We start from the raw sequence: 23432 nt of genomic DNA on the forward strand, positions 1-23432 counted from the left end.
TTCGGATGTTTTCTTACCCCTGAACTAGACTGATCCTGTTGAATTTCTAACACGTTTTTGCTAAATAAAACTGTAATCCTTATAAACAACTATGACACTTAAAATTGAAAATCACAAAGAACAAAATTTAAAACCAAACAAATCAATACGAATCCCTAACAAAAATAATTAAAAAACAATTGTTTGACAGTCCGATTACCCACTTCCAATTTTAACTCATAAAAAGTGAACTACAGTGGTATTGGTAGTTAATGCTCGTTATCAATATATTTTTAAAGCAAAACTAAAATCCACTGCAATGCTTACACGTCAATGTGCTTTCATACATCATCCAAACCCTTATATTGGTAAGTTAGGACTTTGGTTTAAAAACTGTTACAAGTTTTTGGAACTTCAAATCGGCAATCAAAATATAACATTTAATACATACATGCTCACTTCGCTGACTTCAGGTTTGCGGTTCTTTCTAAATTATGCCATATTTGTAGACGAAACGCGCATCTGGCGCAAATATAAATTTCAATCCTGTATCGATAATGAGTTTATTTCTAAATAACTTGGAATATAAATTCATATAGACGAGTTTTCATTTCAGAATTATGATGAAGAATTGTTGTTTGATTGTTTTCATCTTTTGCACAATTGATGTGTCAAATGGCGGCAGTAAGTATCCTGTATCTTTAAAACGCTGTAGTGAAGATTAAAGATTAGGCTGCCTGACTCTCTCATAATATTAAAAGTACGATCCTTTAACTCTGATCAAACGTTCTGCATTCGGGAGCTAAAATGAGACAGACAGAGTTAAAACCTTTTTATGTCACAGATATTCAATCATGTTAACAAAATTATCTACAATTTGTTTTTATAGTTATTTGGGGATACACACCTTCAGTTTACAACGATAATATCATTACTTTCGTCGAGCTACAGAGCTGTACAAAACTGTTCAACACTACTTTCCTAGGTTAACCTAACAACAATAACAAAAAAAACTGTTTTTAAGAAGAACAAGTTTTAAATTTTCTAAGCAGAGTTACGAGCATCTCGAGCAAATTGCGAAAATTTTATTCATGAGAAATCATACTGCAACAACAATATATATATAGACCTTTTCTTAAAATTAACAAAATTCTTCATTGTGTCCTATATTCAACATGGTTAAGCAAATCAATTTGAGAAATAAACTATGACTTTATATTTATATCCTGATTGTGTAATGTTAATGTATATATATCAAAGTAAATCATGCTATATTGTATCGGAGTACTGTACTATTCAGTTCTTTCTGGGATATGCCTCGCCTCCAATGGTACCTGTGGAAAGAAAGGTGTTCCATGTAATGAGACATTCGGGTCTGAATGGACGTACAACGGAAAATGCTGCAATGGCAAACCATGTTGCAAACGTAAGTAGACAAATAAAGCAGGCAGTAGTGTTTGTCACTGTTGATCAAATCGAATGAATGCAAAGGAATTTCATAGACATAGATAGTTATATTTGGACAAAAAAAAAAGAAACATGGAACAGTTTTCATTCCTTTTTTGAAATATTTTTCGCTCAACAACGACGATGATGGCGTTTTGTACAACCAACAAAGACAAAACATTTAAGTATGACATGTTTGTACTTAAAATATCACATTAGCAATATTCTAGTCGAAAAAAAGCAATTAATTAAAGTTGTTTCAGCTGCCATTTTGTCCTTGAAGATTTCGTAATGTTTCAGATTTTGATACTGGATGTCTCATCTACTCACTGCTTAAATTAACAAATTGAAAGTAGGCACTCACTCCACTAGTATTTCAGTAGAATATTATAAATATATTGGAATGTATTGTGTAAAGAGCAAATGTATAAACGTCATTGCCTATACCAAGACAGGTGTACGACAGTTGTAATCATTTCAATTGATGTGTTTGGGCTTTTGATTCTTTTCTGTAGACTTTTCCTCGGAGTTCAGTATTTTTGTGATACTTGGATTAGAAGACACATCTCCTTTAAAACTCTTTTAGTTTATCACATAGAACTTGCATTCTTCTGTATAATTTGATTATTTACTTATATAATGTGTACCCTTATTGTAATGAGGTTTTAATTTTGATTGTTATATTTAATATCTTCATAGAAAAAAGCATAACACATTGTTTCTAACTTTGCAATAAATGATTTTTTGTACACCAACATTAAGAACAGTTTTAATTATTGTTTCTTTTTAATTTTGTACAATGTAAGAAGAAATAACCCGTCCAAAATCAAAGTAATAGATTCCATTTGTTTCCTTTTGTGAAATCAAGTTTAAAAATATCGTTATCACCCATTTCTAAATCAGCATAAAGGTCAAAAGGAAACAACTGTATTTCTTCGCTGGAATTCGCTATGTGCCTTGATTGCAATATGCAAAATTAAAAAGAACATCACAACTAAGGTATTCTGTTTCTTTACAAATTATTTTAACGACAAAAGAGTATTCCACTGCAATAATTGTACCCTTTAAAAACTTAAACTTTACACATAAATCTGATATTTACTTGCAACGTAAGTATTGCCCTTCCGTCTTTCTTTCTTCTCTGTTTTTCTTTTGTTCTTATATTCATTTTATTTATTTAAATCTCATTAATGGGGCTTATGTTTCATAAACAGATGTGAACAAAAACATGTCTATGCATTAATTGCACAACAAGATTGTCTGTTGTGGAGAGTGGTTTTATTGCCAATCATTCCAAAGAAATACCTGTATAATCTGTATTTCAATATCTCTATATTATGTTTGTTTCATTCAAAATTTCAAAATGAAGGAATATATTTTCCACATGCAAAGCTTTGATTCTTTGTCCAGCTTTGGCTATATGTTTGTATCCTTTTTTGGTTGATAGCTCTTCATGTCTTTAATTAGCTTTCGTTTTACAAATATTTTGGCCTCGAGCATCACTAACGAGACATTGATTGTCGAAATGCGCATCTGGTGCAGACATTTGGTATCGTTTATGTTTAAATGACGTTCTGCAACATTTGATCAAAGTAATTTATTCATTACGTTATTATAATTACGCCATCGCTTCATCTGTTTATGTTTTAATTGCGATTACGGATCAAATTTAACCAAATTGATTTTTAGTGTTAAAAGCGCCATGTGTTCCGGAAACTTGTCCAAAGGGGTTCGTTCTTTTAGCAAACCAGACAAATAGTGCTGATTGTTATTTCTATAGTCGTCGTAGTACTGAATTGTGGGAGAAAGCCAAGGTGAGTATGTTAATTAATCACTATTAATCTGTAGGAAGAAAGTAAAATTAATTAAGATATTTTTTATGTACTTATCCAGTGACATTACAGAATTCTTTATCACTGACTTAAGTAATTTACTACGTTATCTCTACATTATAAGCGTAATGAAAGATTACCCAAGGCTCCGCGTTGAAGACCGTACTTTAACCTATAATAATGGTTAACATTTTTTTAAAGTTTTTTTTTTAACTTGGATTGATAGTTGTCTCATTGGCACTCATACCACATCTTCTTCTATCTATTTCAACTCCAGAATCAACAATTTTTCTACAGGTTACCTTCTCTGTGGTGGAACATCCTGGTACTCGGTCAAGCAAGAGCTAAAATATCAATCTGCACAATTTTGAGGGAAAGTTTTCTGTAAAATGCTTTCTATACACGACGCGGAAAACAGTAATCTGTCCCCCAAAGTTGCACCGATTGTATATTTGATTTTACTTCTTTTGGCTAATTTTGTGGTTTATCTTTACCCACTAAATCAACGAAACTTGGTATCAACAAATATTAATGAATCAACGGTATTAAGAACAAACAAATTTAGTGACCGAAATGTAAAATTTAAATGAGTGTTATCTTACTAAATTTCAGTTGATTTGTGCCAGTACACCAGGTGCCTATCTGTGGAGACCGAACACTATACAAGAAGCCAATGATGTTAGAGATCAAATCTGTAAGTTGAGAATATAACATTAATTCTGTGTGAATGAAGTTATTCAGTAATTACGTATTACAAAACAATCAACAAATCAATAAAATTCGTGTGAACGAACTTAATCCTCTATAATCCATTATAACGTATTTGAAAAAATATGACAACGAATATAATCTGTTATTAAGATATACTAAAAACTGTTATAACTAGTCCCACAATATTGTCATGACAAATTTTAGCTGTGATAACAATTTTTCCACTTCGTAATAACAATTTTAATTCGTGATTTTGACTTTATCGAAAAACTAGGGAAGTTTTTATAATGCAGAAGCGTTAGGGAAAAAAAGACCTTTACAGAACAGCAAATTCACCTAAAGTTGCCTTTGCCTGATTAAATATTAACTACTGTGGTTCAATTATTTTCGTGGGGACCAATTTTCATGGATTAAGGAAAACGTACATTTTCGTGAATATTTAATTTCGTGGTTTTGATGGAATATGCATACACGTTTATTGGAAATATGTAATTCGTTGAACTTTTAATTCCTTGGTTTCACTTTTACACACGTTATCCACGATAATTTGGATTCAACGAATAATTATGAATCCGCAGTAATTTCATTTGTTCAATTTTAAGTCTTCATATCAATGAAGCAAATGTAAATATAAAATAGAAAATGTGGTATGATTGTCAATGAGACAATTCTATGAAAGAGACCAAATGACACATAAATTAATGATATAGGTCACCGTACGGCCTTCAACAATGATAAAAGCCCCCGAAACGACAAATGTAAGAAAGGTATTAAATATTTGATATATGCTACCTACTTTTGCCTAAATTTACCATTATCATTAGGAATGAGGAACTATCAATTATCAATAGTTCAATATTAGAGGAGTGTGTTTACCAAATGAACATACACATACACAAACTATACTAAACAATCTGATTGAGTTGAAGCCCTTGTGAAATAAAAAATCAGTTGATTTTATGATAAAAAATTTAACATGTTCATCTGTTTTGTTTCTATCAGCTGTTTAATGTTTGCCTTGTGTTTTGAATTTTTGATAATATAACTTCGATTATTTCCATTTGGTGCAGTAAACATTGCATCGTGCAAATAATTAATCGTATCATACAAAAACATCAATTCTCACATCATGTGAACAAATTTCATTATTTTCGCAGTACTTTAGTATTTAAAAAATTAAATCACACGTTCTTAAAAACATAGTTCACAGTACAAATAGTTTGCAATTCTACAAGAGTTGACTGAATAATAGAACTTGCAAAAGATAAGGCCACTTCTTTAATTGAAATTGAGTTTTATTTTGTTAAATATATATGTATGGGTATCTGTCTAAGTCGTTGAATTATAGTAATTTCATTCCCCGATTTCTTACCCTTACAAAACCCATTTTGTACCATGATTATTTCGTACGATGACCAGTTCATACCTCAACGAATATTTATATGTTAATCATTTTGTACCTTTTGGAAGATTTATACGAATGAAATTTTATAATTCTTTGAATATTTATATGCAAACCATTTCGTGTTTCACGAAAGAGACTTATGTTTGCTATTTCATACGCAATGGAATATATCTATGTTTACCATTTCCTGTCAAGTGCAGATTTATATGTGTGCCATTTCGTACAGGACGGAAGATATGTATGACAATGGTCGTATAAGGTGCAAATCATTTTTCAAACATATATATTCATGGCTTTCTTCTTTGATTAAGGAGGTAAAACTTTGTCCAGGGAGATAACTCTTTAAATCAGTTAAGCGTTTGTAAAAGTCAAGTTCATCAATTTATTTTAAGCATTTACCTGAAACAGATTGAAAATAATCTATGTAACCTAGAAGCTTAGAATATATTTTTGAAAATGGTTGACACAAACGTACTGATGATTTTAAGAGTTATTTCCCTTAACCTAGGTCTACCTCCTTAATTATTTCACTGTATTTTATGATATTGTTCACGATAAAGCAGCTGTTGAAAACTATAAAAATTATTCAGAAAAAAATTCCTTTGTTAATTAACCTCATTTTCAAAAAATATTCATAAAAAATGTAAATTGGTTAAGGATAGCCCCTTCAAACAAAACAAAGTACATAAAAAAATATCCAAGTTTCTATGTATTGACTAATTCAACGAATTATAGCTCTTTTTATTGTAAGGTACATTGTTATATTGATTTATAAAAAATCCACTTTCTGGCTGTTTAAATTCTTACTCAAGAAAAGAATTTATCTTTGCTTATGTAGATTAGGTTCGTTGTATTTTAGTATCGAAGCGATTTTAGAAACATATATGTAACTTAGTCAATGTTAAAAAACCGTTTCATTTGATATGTTTATTTTATATTTATATTTTCCATATTTACAAAACTAACTTTTATTACGACAAACATTTTTTTTAAATCTGTTCCTATATGGTTACGCGTCATAACATTTTACATCGTTGTAACTTATGTGTGTTGTTTCCTTCAACCTCAACAGTATTAATTTATCTTGTTTCTTTGAAAAATTCCAGTCAGGAATATGGGAGTTGTTTCCCATTAGTTTCGCTAAGTATTAAGTTTATCAAGTTTTAAGGACGTTTTTAAAATATTTCATTGGAGTTGGTATTTATGTTCATACTTTATTTTTATTCTACTGATTTTCAATTTTACATTTAATTCTTTTTACAGTCCGTACAAGAGTTGTATGGACTGGTGCAAATGATAGAGACAAGGATGGGAACTATATATTTGACATAGAAAATAGTCCATTTTCAAAAACATCTGTCCCATTTGGATCAGGTAAATTTGACGTACTTAGTATAATTCATTTACAGTTTATACACCATACGTCAATGAGACAGTAAATATATATATATAAATGTATATATAAAATTTTTTTAGAACAAAATCAATAGACTAATAAGGATCAGCACTTTTACATTAGGTATTATATAACAGATAAAACAATAAAAATATTTTTTACGAATTGGACTACAGAACGGGTATTTACTTACATTTAAAACCCGTCGGTGGCCACTATTTGAGCAGATTTTTTTACACTTCCAGAGCACCTGATATCACTTCTATCTTTTATATGTTGTATTTCGTATACTGCTGATTTCTTTCAGTTAAATTTCGTTTTTTTCCCATGGCGTTGTCAATAGATATAAGAAGTTGTGGTATGAGTGCCAATGATACAACTCTCCATCAAAGTCTCAAAATGTGTTAAAGTAAATCATTATAGGTCAAAGTACGGTCTTCAACACGGAGCCTTTGCTCACACCGAACAGCAAGCAATAAAGTTTGTTTTCGACTAATGGGTATGCAATTCGATCGCTTTTGTATATTTTGCATGTTTTTTAATACAATCTAAATATGATTTAACTCTAAAAATGGTATCGAAGAAGACAATTTTTAGGACTAGTGCAAACAATTGCAGCATTTACACTGATGTCCATATAGTTCAATATATCGACGTGTCGCTTTAAAATACACTATCACGTAATATAACCGTGGGCTCATTTAAAAATAAATTTAAAAAAAATATACCATAGACAAAAAGTAATTACTTTAAATTAGACTAGAACACACCCGTGATATCGCGGGTCCGTGACTGAATTAAAGTATATAACTATGCGCAAGCCTTATTTTAGTATTAGTATTGTCATCTGATATAGTCATGCCGATTATAAGATACACAGTTTTCTCTGCTTTAAAATATTTCTGTTTGAACCCGTCGAACTGGAACTTATCAATTATTCGTAATATTAATTATTTGGAAAACAAAAGGTCCTGGAATGGAGCATTTTTTAATCAAAAGCATTGTCCTATATTAGTTATAAATTAAGCTGAATTCTTTGATTCGCTGTTTTACGTCTTGCCCGCTAACAAATTGAAAACTGTACCTATACGCCTTATTTTTAGTCCAGATTTTTAGTATTCGTATTTTTTCTTAGAAAGTCTTACTGATTAAAATACTACAATAGGTAACCATTTGACAATTTAGTAGTGTCAATCCTGTGGTTATGACCCGTGTATATCATGTATATAGCTTATTAATCCTGAATATACCGTTTGGTGGTGCGCCTGTCAGATGCAGAACGTACATATAAGGTAATCGGTAACAGGTGAATATACTATTGGTATCGGTATCGGACTCGACCCGGAACCTCTTAATTATTGGCAATATTAATTACGTGGAAAACAAAAGGACCTGGAGTGGTGTAATTTTTAATCTACACCTTTGTACTATATAAGTTATATATAAAGTTGAATTCTTTGATTCGTCGTTTTTACGTGATGACGGCTGGCAAATTGGACCTCGTAATTTTAGTATTATAGATGGGTACTGTTCAATGACATTACATTTCAGAATATGTTTCCCATAAAAAAATTTAAAAAAAATTCGAGGTAAATTATCGGTAACCAAATATTATCCTTTAATTTGCCGTTTCAGATTCTAATACTTCTTGGTAATATTTTCCAAAGTGTACACAAAGCGTCTTGATTGGTTAAAAACGTCATAAACAGTTGAAATTCAACCAATGACGTGACGTTATTTCCAAGAAAAAATTATAACAGTTATTCTTTTTATAATTCGGAAGATAGTTATCGGAGAAAGCATCGGGTTCAATGGCACTTGAAAAGATATCGGTGACTATTGTGGATAGAGATATTCTTTCATCATTTGTAGAAAAATATTCGAATATAACAGTGCCTCTAGACATTAAGGAACAATTTGTTTATGAGATTATGAAACAGCAGATAGATCTTCCACAAGACGAGGCAGCGTATACATTGAAGCTGTATTTTTTTTTACTTGATAGGAGGATTGACGAAATAAATATTTGTTTAATTTTTTCAGGCCTTTTTCGTAATGAGGCTGAGTTAGTGTATGTGGATATTCAGTATGACTATAATTTCGCCACGTGGTTATGGAAAAATCAGAATTATAATTATCGTAATAGCTACCTATGCGAGTATCAACGAGTAAGTATACTCCTTCGTTTAGCCTTTAATTAGAAATATTATAAACCCTTCGAAATTTTAATATATAACTACTAGTACAACATCATCATGAATCATGAAAACTTAAGGTTAGTCTCGCCTGGTATTCGGTAGTATGTCTTTTTTAGAAATAAAGTATTCATACTCGTATTCGTACAAGGGATTCTTGCCAAAAAAAACCTGGTTAAGAGCACATTTCTGAAGCCGTACGTACGAGGGAAAAATGTTAACCTCGAAACCGCTATTTTTGGCAAATGCCCCTTGTTAGCATGATTTAATTGTTTAATTCTAACGAATGCTCTTTGTATCCATTTTGACCTCGGAATGTTTATTGTAATCAGGTATCCTATGAAAAGTCTAGCCGAGGTTTCAGAATTCGCGTTATCTTAAGACATGGTACTTCCCATATGCTGTGGTAGTTGCTAGCCAATACTTCAGCAAATGGAAGTCCCTTGTTAAAAATACACCAACAGAGAAAAGAATATTTCAATATATAGGAAATTGGTGAAAAATATCATATTTCTCATCAAATCAAAATACAGCATTACTACATAAGACAGAACTGTATGCAATAAAAGACTCATATCTTGAATTTGTTCTTGTACATTTGAACAAATATCTTAACCTCATTTGTATTGTAAACACTGTTATAAATAATCCGATAACATGTAGTACAGTCAATGTCGAGTGTTGTTCATTAGTAACACCTTTGTACGAAAATGTCATCATTGCCCGACGCGGTCAATAATTGTGGATTGCGTACCAAACTCAAGAATATCTTTCTTGTCTTGTATTGGCTTTAGTGTATCATTTTTTTTAAATTGATAAAGGACATTGTAATTCTAAAGCAAACATATGCCTCTTAAATACATTGTCACTTTTAATTACATCTTTTTGGGCATATCGGGATGGCTAGATTTTTTTATTGGTAGAGGAAGCTGTAGTGCCAGAAGAAAACTACCGACCTTCGATAGAAAAAAACTGACAATTATAGTCAATTAGAATTGAAGTCAAGTGCACCCGCACGAGCCATGTTTGATTCACAACTTCGGTGTTGACTGGCTAGGGACTATAGTAGTTACTATTTATACACTCGACCACCGAGGCCTCACATGCGCAATAGAAGAACGATTGTAAATGTAAAAAAAGAATATGATAACAAATTTTAGAAAATTAACATTTTGGTTTATATTTATCATTGAATTTTATAATTTCTAACACATCGACTATCTTAAACTAACAATTGACCATCAATTTTCCCGTCACCTTTGAGAGAATATTGAGACAATAAAGCTGTTCCATTTAACATTTTACAATGTATAGATGCGAGTTTATCGCTGCATTGAAGACCCATTGGTTGACTTTGGCTGTTGTCTGCTATATGGTGGGGTTGTTGTTTTCTTGACACATTCCCTATTTCCACTCTCGATTTTATAGAAATTGACAAAAGTAAAAGAGCCAAATATAACAACTGTTGAAACATCATCACATCGAAGAAATCAAGAATATCAGTTTCACAGGTTTTACAGATTTCCAATTACATTCATATGACTTGAATGTGTGTAAATAAAGTAATGATGGTTTTTACATGATGCATAACAATTTAAATCAATACAATGTTCCGTATAACTATATCCCCACTTGAAGGAAACTGGGGGTATACTGTTTACTTCTGTCTGTTCGTCCGACCATCCATCCATCCGACAGTCCGTCCATCGAATGGATATTTTTATTCGCATCTTTCTCAGAAACTACAATACTAGGATTTCTACAATTTGATTTGAGGGTTTATATAAGTCAGCTATACCGTGTGATTGGCTTTAAGATTCATACCTTAACAACTTCCTGTTTACCAAACACTTATATCATTTTACACATGGTAGCCAAATTGAAAATTGCCATCACGCTATTCTCAGGAACTACACTACAATGATTTCTGAAATTTGGTTTCAGGATTTATTTAAGTTAGTTGTACTGTGGTGTGCGTTTTCAGTTTCATCACTTAACAACTTCCTGTTGAACGAATGTTTTAAGAGGACGGGTGTATCATTAGTGAGCAATAGCGCACATAATCACTTGTTGACAAATATTTTCTAACCTATACAAATATATACAAAAATGTAGCATGATATATCAATTTTTAATTCAGATAGTAGTTATATTTTTTTGTGTCTGTTAATCATGTTAATTTATAATATTGTGTTTTTCAGAGAGTGTGTCCGTAGAGAGGATGTATGCCATTGCAGGACTTGATGCAATAAAATCGTTAAAGCAGATATTTTTTTGTTTTAAAAATAAAAAAGAAAGAATAAAACAATGCTTCACAAAGACTGTTTGAAGAACGCCCCCTTCCCCCTAAAGAAATTACAAAATTAACAAAACAAAAAGAATCAACTATGAGAGTGATCAGTTTCTTTTCTACTATTGCATTGGTTGGTATGGTCATGCCATGCATGCAGATGTGAGTGTTTCAATAGTACGTCGACTTCAGCTTGATATCAAACACCTTGACTTAATTTAAATTGTCTCGTTTAATTTTCATAACATTTTGACAAAATATTTACTTTGACACTTTGTCAAAAATAAGAAAAAAATTCAAAAAGCTTGATTGTTATCAAAGGCACCAGACTTTAATACGCTAGACACGCGTTTCGTCTACATGAGACGCATCAGTGATGTTCAGATCAAAATAGTATAAAGCCAAACAAGTAAAAAGTTGAGGAGCATTGAGGACCCTAAATTCCAAAACGTTATGCCAAATGCTAAGGTAATCTATGCCTGGGATTAGAAAATCCTTAGTAGTTCGAAAAGTTAATAATTTTGTAAACAGAAAATTTATAAAATGACAATATAATTGATATTCATGTCAACACCGAAGTGCTGACTACTGAGCTGATGATACCCTCGGGGACGAAACGTCAACCAGTGAACCACGCAGTTTCTTGAGAAAAAAAAATCATTGGACATATAGCAGTTTCACAAACACTAAGTTTGATCACCGAGAACTTTTATCAATAGAATGTATATTAAATCGTTTTTATATTTTACATAGTCATCTCCCCGTAGTGTTATGTACCACCTCAATTGCAATTATTAAAATATAAACTTAAACAAAACCATTGATTCAAAAAGATTCTTCATGAGCCTGTAATTCAGTGGTTGTGGTTTATTTATGTGTTACATATTTGTTTTTCGTTCATTTTTTTTTATATATATAAGGCCGTTAGTTTTCTCGTTTGAATTGTTTTACATTGTCTTATCGGGCCCTTTAATAGCTGACTATGTGGTATGGGCTTTGCTAATTGTTGAAGGCCGTATGGTGATCTATAGTTGTTAATGTCCGGGTCATTTTGGTCTGTTGTGGACAGTTGTCTCATTGGCAATCATACCACATCTTCCTTTTTTATATCTTTATAGGCAACATACTAAGGAAAAATGATAATAGAAACTTTCGGAAATTAAAAGACAGATAACCCATACACGAGAGCCGCTGGAGTAATTTACACACAAAAGAACAGACAGCTAGAATTGCATTATTTTTCAAATAGGTATTGAAATTGTGTCATAAGTCTATTCGATTAGTTTATGTTCACTTGTGTTAAAAAAGAGGGACGAAAGATACCAAAGGGACAGTAAAACTCATAAATCAAAAACAAACTTGCAACGCCTACCTAAAAATGAAAAAAACAAAAGGACAATCAATAGAACACATGACACAACATAGAAAACTAAAGAATAAGCAACACCAACCCCACCAAAAACTACGGGTGATCTCAGGTGCTCCGAAAGAGTACGTCTTTTGGTTGAGTAAGGCCATCACAGTTGACATTTTGTAGTTTGTCTGTCGAGGTTGTGATGCAACACTATCGTTTAAGATAAGGGTCAATGTTGGTACCTATTAAAACATTTCAACCCACGGCACATCTGTTTGCACCTGTCCTAAGTCTGGAATCTGATTTTCAGTGGTTTATAAAGGCAAAAGTAGTATACCGATGTTCAAATAAGTGTTTCTCGTTCTCGTCTTTATATGAATTAATCCGTTGGTTTTCCCGTTTATAAAGTTTAACATTTGTCATTTTTCAGACCCTTTATACATTGTTATAGCTTGCTGTTTGGTTTTATGCACGACTGGAATGAAAAAAATCTGATCAACAAAATTGTAAAGTTCGACGGATGAGCTGTTGTCAGCAGTTGGTGTGTAAACATGTACGAACTTTTCAACTGGTTCTCTTTTAACTTATAATGAAATGTTACTGCAATGGACACGGATATGGATGACAATTTTCACAATGTGTAAGGATAGAATGAAAATAAAATGATAAAAAAGACTACAGTGGTATACCGCTGTGCAAAAGTCATAAATCGTTTTGGTGAAAACTAATCCGGGTTACAAACTGAAACCGGAGGAAAATCAACTATAACATGTATAAGACAATAACAATCAAAACCAAGGAGTAAACAAAAACTCATAAAACCAAAGGACATTTAACTTAATACTTAAAAATTCCAAAGATCTTTTATGGTACATACACTCTAACTCTCCTTCATCTTGTAACAGTATTAAAACATTTGACTTTTCTACTCTTTACACAAGTATTCCACATTCCAAACTAAAAGACAAATTGAAAGAGTTGGTATTGTTTTGCTTCATAAAAAAGAATGGCCAACGTAGATGCAAGTATCTTTGTCTTAGGGAGGGATACATCTTACTTTGAAAATGATCACTCTGATTAAAACAAAAATTTTTCAGAAACTGATTTTATCAAGATGCTTGATTTTTTGATTGACAACATATTTGTTACGTTCGGAAAACGTATTTTTCAACAGACTGTCGGCATTCCAATGGGAACAAATTGTGCCCCTCTACTTGCCGACTTGTTTCTTTATTATTATGCGGCTGACTTCATGCAGGAACTTCTTGGAAAGAAAGACAAGAAGTTAGCGATATCCTTTAACTCTACTTTTCGCTATATAGATGATGTCCTTATAATTCAAAATTTGGTGACTATGTAAAATGCATCTATCCCATCGAACAAGAGATAAAGGATACTACAGATACAGTAAAGCCGGCCTCATATCTTGACTTACATCTAGAAATTGACAATGAGGGTCAGTTGAAAACAAAACTTTACGACAAAAGAGATGATTTCAGCTTTCCAATTATGTACTTTCCATTTCTAAGTAGCAACCTTCCAGCAGAACCAGCATATGGGGTATATATCTCCCAATTAATACGATATTCCCGTGCTTGCATTTTCTATCATGATTTTCTTGATAGAGGGTTGCTGCTCACAAGGAAGCTATTAAACCAAGAGTTCCAAATGGTGAAGTTGAAATCATCCCTTCGTAAATTTTACGGACGCCATCACGAGTTGGTTGACCGTTATGGAATAACGGTTTCACGAATGATATCGGATATGTTCCTTACGTCATCACTACAATCATCTTCCCTTTCATGAAAATGACCTACCGAATTAGACTATTTACCAGATTTGTTATCACATAAGCAACACGACGGGTGCCGCATGTGGAGCAAGATCTGGTTACCCTTCCGGAGCACTTGAGATCACCCCTAGTTTTTTGTGGGTTTCGTGTTGTTTATGCTTTAGTTTTCTATGTTGTGTCATGTGTACTATTATTTGTCTGTTTGTCTTTTTCATTTTTAGCCATGGCGTTTTCAGTTTATTTTCGACTTATGAGTTTGACTGTCCCTTTTGTATCTTTCGTCCCTCTTTTACATCATTAGTTATAAATAATAAATAAGAAAATACACGAACTCCACTTAGAACAGGGTGTGAAATCAGATGATCCAGAAGGGTAAACATTTCCTGCACCGTATACGGCACACGTCGTGTTATTCTTTGTTAAGTTTGGTAAGGATGGAACGTTATAATGACCGAGGAAGAATATCATATATGAGTTCTGACACACAATTTTGTCATAATGGCCAATCAGCTGATGATGGCGACCGGAAATTCCTTGAGTGATGATCTTAATTTGAATGATTTATAGCCCTGTGTTAGCAACTGTTGAGAAAACAGTATTCCTCGTTCAACAAATCAACGTACTTTGAGCTAGCTCTAGAGTAACGTATCAATTGAGACACATATACTCCATATGCCGGTGCCGCTTGGATGTTGCTACACAAATATGGAAAGTTGACTATTGGAAAATTAAAATCATCGCGTTTGTCAAAACTTTTGGTATTTAACCTACCACCAGTATTCATTTCGAGAAAAAAAGGTCTAAATATGAAGCAGATGTATCTGTGTCGGTAGTATCTTTAATTTCAAGTTCACTTGGACATATTAAATGTTAGTGAATATAATCATTAAGAGACAGTATATCATCAATATACCGAAAGGTGAAATTAAAAGACCATGCTAATTTCTTTTCTCCTTTCTGTACAAGCCCTTGTATAAATTCTGCTTCATAGGAATACAAAAACAAATCTTCAAGTAGAGGAGCGCAATTGATACCCATATGGATTCTTAAGAAGAAAACATATAACGAAACAACAGAATCACTGAAGTACAACAACGACAAAACACTACAATACAACATACATAAATACGAACTATCAAATAACAACTGCCATATTTCTGACTTGGTATAGGACATTTTAAGAAAAAAGTGGGCTGAACCTGGATTTGTGGCTTGCAAAACCTCGTGATTTATGGCAATAATAATCAATCAATCAATATTCCTCGACAAAACCACGAAATTAAATATCCACAAACATTCAAGTTTTTCTTTATCCACGAAAATTGGTACCCACGAAAATAAATGAATCCACAGTATACCGAACGTGATATGAATAAGTGGTACCAATATATTTTTAATTATGTTGGCCTATCCAGTGTGATAATACGAAATTGCAACTTTTTATTGGCTATTGATAAGGTCTATGATAACTCTCAAAATAAGGTACGGGCCAGCTTTTTGTTCTACATAAATTTTGACAAAAGATCTACATGTGGGTATGATTCCATTTTTTCTACTTTTGATTTTAATTTTACGAGAAATTATTTATCCTTCACATCAAAATCATGTCGATTTGTACATGTTGTATTTGTCAACACTTTTAATATTGCTCTATGGGAATATTTACTTACAGTAGGGCTAACAACATTGAGTCATATAACATCGTTTGGGTTCATTTCAAGATATTAATGCACTGTTGAACTTGAATAAAACAATGAAAAAAAAGAAAAAATATATTTTTTCATTGAATTTTCATCTAGATGAGACACATCCACTTTGTTTATCTCCATATTCACAACCTGTTGGATACGATTTTCAAATATACTTTCAGATGTATAAACTTCGTGTTCCGATTCCGTACGGACAGAAACGAGATTACACGATTGCTTGCTTACACATTCTTAGAACCAGAAAGGTTTCATCTGTACGTTCAACCTTTTATTTCAAGCAATAATAATCTTTCAAAGTTCTGTTCATTATTGGATTATCATTTGAACTGAAAGGACACGACCGTTTATATTAAAAAAAATCACAAATATTTGCATATGTTAAAAAATTCATATTTCTATCATTAACAAAATAAGTATCATAATATATACATAAGTATCCTTTATATTCATATCATACATTACAATACAAATATGTTATTGTGTATAACAAAAATATACAATATTGAAATATTTTAATTCAGGTTCATCATAACCTTTTGGCTAAAATGGTCATATTTACACCACAAATTTTACTCTGAGTACAGACAAACCTATGAACCTGCAAAAGTTTTAAGGGATGGCAGGAACTAGATATATAAATTTTATGTTTTAGAAAATTAAAAACTTTACTATATTTTGCTGTCCCCTCATATTAGACATGTTGTGAGTAGTATTGATTTAAATGAACAATAGATGGACAATAAACATTTGCAGACAATAGGTGATTTAAACTGTGTAACTGAGTGGACCGTATCAAATGAAACTCGGGTGTTTGTTTATTTTGCTATCTTCTGCAGACTGGTAAAAACTGGACATCGAAATCCAGGTAAGTTTTTAATTTTCTGAAACGTATACTACATATAACTTTTATATATCTAGTTCCTGCCATGCCTTAAAACTTTCCTAGATGTACCAGTTTGTCTGTACTCATAGTAAATTTTGAGGTGTAAACACGGCCATATTTTTCAATTCCTTATGATGAACCTTAAATTACATCCTGCCCAATGGACCTATTAGTCATAACATATTAATAAAGTCAGTTGCATTACTTTAATTTTTAATATCCGAATAAAGCATCATTGCTTCCAATTTTGTCATGATTATTTATTTCGGGGTGAAAACTGTTTGTAAGCATTATTCCTTGGTATATAACCTAAACACTAACTAGTTGAATGACAAAATGAATGAAGTCTGACGCATTTTGAAAATAAAACTTTCCGACATTTTGACCATTTCAAAACAACTAATGACGCACTATGTGTTACAATGTATGAAGGCAGGACAAATATAATCTCACAAATGCGAAAATTAAACGTTACGTACCATGATGTGCCATATTCCCATATTTAGAACACGAACCGCAACATAAATCTGCATTATGTCCCCAATAACACATCTGTTTATCGTTCTGTGAGGCTATGTTTGTTTTGCATCAATCACTCTTGTCTCCATATTCACATCCTGTCAGAATAGTAAGTAATACACTAGTTCAGGGAAAAGTTAAAGGTGGCACTTGTGATTGTGTAGCAGGGTAAGTACATGTACAGTGCTGAATTTCATTTGTAATTAACAAGGAGAAGTTGAATTTACATCAGACAAGTTGATTGTTCTTAAAACATCTTCCGTTTCATTACTTAAGAAGTTTGTTATAAAAAGGGGAAAAGGGGGGGGGTCAGATTATTTTTCTTTCCCATTCGTATTTTATTTTGTTTTTATTTTACAAATTCTATTTCAGTATTGAACATGTTGAACCACAGCAATCTTTCATTTCATTTTGAAAGAAAATATTCGGTCTGGTCTGTTTGCTGCATAATTATATGTATTATTTATTCGTAAAAATTTCGTTCAGTTATCAAACGTAATATTTATCCCATTTTTTTCTGAGGCAAATAGATTATATTGTATTAAAAAGATAGAAAATTGAAATAGTATAAATCAGAATTTGTTCCGTTTGCCCTTTTTAAAAACGAAATTTCTACTCTATCTTACAGGAAAGGTGAGGCATGTAGTCACATCGCTGCTTTACTATTTGCCATAAATGACTTTGTTTCAAAAGGCCTGAAAGAACTTCCAGCTGATCAGACTGGCACTGAAAAGCTATGCACGTGGAACCGACAAGCAAGACGGAAGATTGAACCAAAAATAATACACGACATACGAATTGTGAAGTACGTAAATTTTTACTATTAATTTTTTACTAAAATGTCATTGATGTGATAATCATCAGCTCCATATACGAATATGCATGTTGCCTATATTTAATAAATGGCTGTTATTTATTTTGAATTTATTGAACCATAAAATTAATTTTTGACTCTTCACATTGAATAATCCGAGAGCGGATTATGTTAAATGTGAAGAGTCCAAAATTAATTTTATGGTTCAATAAATTCAAAATAAATTATTGCCATTCATTATAAATAAATTTCTATCAAAAATAAGGCTCAAAGATATATATTAATACAAATAACAACGTACACAGATGTTTGCGTATGAATACACAACGTTAGAGTGGGCGTGTCGCCATAAAAATTGATAACATTGAAAATAAAGCTAATTCTTTTAACCAATCAGAAGACAGTAAATACACCAAATTTATTTATTCCCTGGTGTCTTTTTTTCTAGGTAGAAAAACATAACAAAACTTGTATGCAATATGATTAAAAAAAGATTTGGGATATACATTAGTCCTATATATGATATAAGCCTCTTGTAATTTCTATATCGTATGCAGTCAACGTTTTTATCGTTTTTTTTGTACTTTTAGAAATACATGTTATTATAAAGTTTTATTGGAGTCAGGTAAATTTTTGTATTTGAATATTTATATCTGATGTAACACATATATATTTAAATCGTCAGTTACATCCTGTGACATAATAAAGACAAATTACCAGCACAGCATCCTTACCGTGTGAATTTAGATATAATTTATTGGGGTGGTGTCATTTAACAATTGACTGCTAAGGATGTTAAATATTGCTACCTGTTGAGTTTATTAACATGCGGTCAACCAGATGTGTAATTAACGGCCACAGATCGGCTTAATATGATTGATCTAAATTTGTACCTGCAAAGAAACATACCCGTTTTTTTCTTGGTGATACGAAAAAACAAAACTCCAATAAAATGGAATTTGATGAAGAAAAAACATAATTGTGTATAATCAGCAAGTGTCTGATTATTTGATATATTTGTCTTTCATTATTTGTTTTTGGTTATTTTTTTGGAAAGTAATTATACATGTATATTTCTATATAAAGTTATTTACATGTATGCATTTTCTATTTGTTCAGGCAGGAACATGGGAAAAGTCCAAAAGAGAGGGATACACTTGCTAGTCTAAATTTTGATCCCCGCCATCCTGCAGATAGACATTTAAATCAGGGAGCTTTAAAACAATTATGCGATGCACTTACTTCTGCAAACCTTACATGTGGATTTATAAAATACCACAAGATTATCCTTACAGATAAAATAAAACCTGAAAGATTAGATCCTTTACATACTGTACGTAACTTCAATGATTTCACCTTACCTCCAAGCATTAAAGAGATTAGGGAAGCAGGCCTTTACTTTAAAAGCACATTAAAATTAGACCAAAACGGCATTAATCAGTTGGAATTTAGTACCAATAGTCAATCAAATTCAAGTCCATGGCACAGTGCAAGACGATTTAGAATAACAGCATCCACTTTCCACAAAATAGGATTCAGACGAAAGAAAACAGACCCTACATGTCTTTTAAATAATGTTAGAAAACCAACAAAAGACATGCTTTTTGGCTTACAACAAGATGAACCATCAATTACAAGATTTGTACAGGAATTGGAGAAAAGTGGGAAAAATGGGATTAAATGTCCAAAAAAGGGGTTTGATTTTACATCCTGAAAAATGCTACCTAGGATTATCAGTTGATGGAATTGCGCAGATGGACGGAGAGACTTATGTTCTTGAACTAAAAAATCCGCCCTCAACCTGGAAAAATGAATTTGTTAGATGCAGCTAAAAAACTGGCATGTCTGAAAATTGATGAGAACAATAAGGTTTACTTGAATCCTAAACATGAGTATTTCACACAAATACAGGGACAAATGGCCGTCACCAGAATTGGAAAGTGTTACATTTTTTTTGTACTTTGTTTTGTGCACAGAGAAAAATATTCATACAGAAGTAGTACAATTTGATGAACAATTTTGGAGTGATTTGCAGAAAAAGTTAATATTGTTTTATAATAATATTTTTCTGCCAGAAGTTGTATATCCATCTGTAAAATTTGGATTACCACCACTTGACTTGAGCTTACATGAGTGAATGACATTAAAAATATTTCTTGTATGCTATTTAGGCTTATTTTGTTTTTTTAAAGGGTGATTGACAGAAAGGTGCGATTGATAGATTTATTTTTGCTTATATAACAGTGGCAAATATTTCATGCATATTCACGACAATATAAAACAAAATCCTTAACACTTGTTCTAACTTGAAGCAGAAACACATAAGACCAACAGTTAAGTCCATGGTGAGCTTTGGTATTTGAATTTTGATGATGGGCCATTAATAGATTTCTATATGGCATGGGTTTTGCTCATTGTTGACACCCTGGCAATTTTTATAATTGACATCTATTGCAGGCCGTATATTGACCTATAATGGTTTAATTTGTACTCCTACTAATAAACATTGATCATGATTAAAATTTATGAGTGAAAGGGGAAACAAAACAAATCAAGATATTAACATTTTATTATTGGAGTCTGAAAATTTGTCAAGAATGAACAAGTGCGGAAAATTTCATCTGCCACAATCTGCAGGCTTAATCCCATAGTCCCATCTAAGATGTGGAATGTCTTAATTCTCTGGATAGCCCTTTCAACATGAATGTGCACTTCAGCAATACGTCTTGTTACCTCTACTTGTTGGGCACTCAACTGGAAATTACCATTCCTGAACGGTGGAATGTTCAATGAAGCACCTTTTTTACTTAGTTCATCGGCAATTTCAAAACCTCTGTCAGCCATTACATTGTCACCTGGCTCTATATAGTCTAATATCCCACAATCATTAATTATGAATTTATCTGACGCAGCTCCTCCATATAAAGAAGACACAAAACTTACAGTCCCATCAGGTGTTATCCCTATTAAAGCTTTGTATGTGTTCCGATGTTTATAACTTGACCATGTCTGTCTCTGGGCTTTCAATGCAGATGGCTTTTGAATAAATATTTCCGTACAATCAAGAATAATTCTAGTGTTTGGAAATCTATTGAACGACTCTGGCATTAATGCTCTCACAGTAACTGTACATGACGTATCTGGAATAGTTTGTGAGAATTTGTCAGTGTTTCCATTACATGTCTGTGATGAAGATTGTTTATAGTTGTCAACAGGGTCAATCCAATACATGTGATAATCATGATCAATGAGGGTCACTTCACAGTTTTCACGTACAGTGTTAATGAGGTGTTCAACATGCGTGTACATGCAGATTCACTTTCAATAACTACTTCATGTTGAACGTCGTAATGTCTATGGGGAACAAAACCTTTCCCGACTTTGCGAAAGTCTTTTTCTTTACCAGAGTTGCCTCGCTGATTGCAAATTCATACTCCATTGCACGCCTACTCCTGGTTGTAAATCTTTGAGGTGTAGATTTGCTTTGGATAGGCAAATTCAGTGTTGGCACATAATCTATGTGCGTCGGATCTTTTGATTTTCGCCCTGTTGTAAAATGAGCACCACAGACTTTAGTATGTTCTGTCATTGTCAATTCTCCAATGTTCTTTCTTAATTGTCTACCTGAAGCTTTGATCCATGCGTTTCGTCTTGTAATTGGTACAGCAGGTATTCGGTGAAAAGCAAATCCTTTCGGCATAAAACTCCCCCTATTAGTACAATTAACGATACAACAATGATCTTGTCCTCCCATACTACCTCAGGGTATGAGTTTATATTGTTGTCAATTATGTCAATCACTTTTCTAAATAATTTGATTACAGTAATAACGATGCCGATCTGATAAATCAATAAACTGATAATGCCCCCAGTTCATGAAATCTCGTATCTAATCAGTCGATAACGCAAAATCCCGATCGATCTTGCACATGCGCATTGTTTCCCTGAACTAGAGTATTATTTTACACTAGTTCAGGGAAAGCTTGTTTGGGACCAAACGTTTTATTCTAAATCACGCGAGAATTTGCGTTATCTTATTGAAGTGGGGGCAAGTGATAAATATCAATTATCAGCTGATAATATATGTTAAGGACGCTACTAATTACCTGAATAACTGTCATAACGTTTATGAAATTTTAATAACTTTCTTAAACTAACCTGGATTTCTACTAAACTTGGAGAGAAGCTTGTTTATGATCATAAGATAGTATCCAGAAGTAAATTTTGGAATTAATAAAATTGCATTTTTTCCATATTTTACTACAAAAATTTCTTAGTTTTTCTACCAGGAAACATAATATTCATTCTGTGGTTACAGTTTTTGAATAACTGTCAACGGTCTAATGACAGCTGGGTACTTTTTTGTGTTTATATTTAATTAAATATGGAAAAAGACAAACTGTGCAAATTTTCAAGACCGTGGTTTTTTTTTAATTAAAGGAGAATGGGAAAGAAACTTAAATGATGTCGAAAAAGCGAGACATAGCAATCGTACATTTCGTTGGCGTCGTTGTCGTCGTCGTCGGTGTCGTCGGCGGCGTTCACAAATATTCACTCTGTAGATAACGTTTATGAAATTTTAATAACTTTCTTAAACTAAACTGGATTTCTACTAAACTTGGAGAGAACCTTGTTTATGATCATAAGATAGTATCCAGAAGTAAATTTTGTATTTTACTAAAACAATTACTTAGTTTTTCTGCCAGGAAACATAATATTCATTCTGTGGTTACAGTTTTTGAAATTTTAATAACTTTTTAAATATCCTGGATGTGTACCAAACTTAGACAGAAGCTTGTTTATAATCATAACACAGTATCCAGGAAGTAAATTGTGTTAAGAAATAAATCCGTTTTTTGTGTAAATTACTTTTAAATGGACTTAGATTTTCTGCCAGGAAACAACGCATTCACTCTGTGGTTTTTAAAGTTTTAATAACTTTCTTATACTATTTTGGATTTGTACCAAACTTGGATAGAAGCTTGTTTATGATCAAACGCTAAGATCTAAAAGAAAATTTTGTTAAAATTGTGTACCTATGTATCTGTATTTTACTTATAAATGGACTTAGTTTTTCTTACAGTTTACATTACAGACAATCTGCGTT

General features: G+C 32.2%; 1 protein-coding gene across 1 annotated transcript; it reads left to right on the top strand.

Moving 5' to 3' along the window:
- Nucleotides 1-560: 560 nt before the first annotated feature.
- LOC139487137 (uncharacterized) lies at nt 561-11272 on the top strand. Its single transcript, XM_071272122.1, has 7 exons — nt 561-663; nt 1280-1405; nt 3115-3239; nt 3870-3951; nt 6637-6747; nt 8813-8937; nt 11166-11272. The coding sequence occupies exons 1-7, from the start codon at nt 600-602 to the stop codon at nt 11178-11180; spliced, it is 648 nt and encodes a 215-aa protein (XP_071128223.1). The 5' UTR covers nt 561-599; the 3' UTR covers nt 11181-11272.
- Nucleotides 11273-23432: the final 12160 nt, after the last annotated feature.

This window comes from Mytilus edulis, chromosome 8 (assembly GCF_963676685.1).
Source record: "Mytilus edulis chromosome 8, xbMytEdul2.2, whole genome shotgun sequence".
Classification (NCBI taxonomy): Eukaryota; Metazoa; Mollusca; class Bivalvia; order Mytilida; family Mytilidae; genus Mytilus; species Mytilus edulis.

Excerpts from the sequence above, each read along its gene's own strand:
- LOC139487137 (XM_071272122.1), top strand. The coding sequence starts at position 600 with ATGATGAAGAATTGTTGTTTGATTGTTTTCATCTTTTGCACAATTGAT. Across the intron at positions 3,240-3,869 it reads AATTGTGGGAGAAAGCCAAG|TTGATTTGTGCCAGTACACC; the intron begins GTGAGTATGTTA and ends ACTAAATTTCAG. Across the intron at positions 3,952-6,636 it reads TGATGTTAGAGATCAAATCT|TCCGTACAAGAGTTGTATGG; the intron begins GTAAGTTGAGAA and ends TTCTTTTTACAG.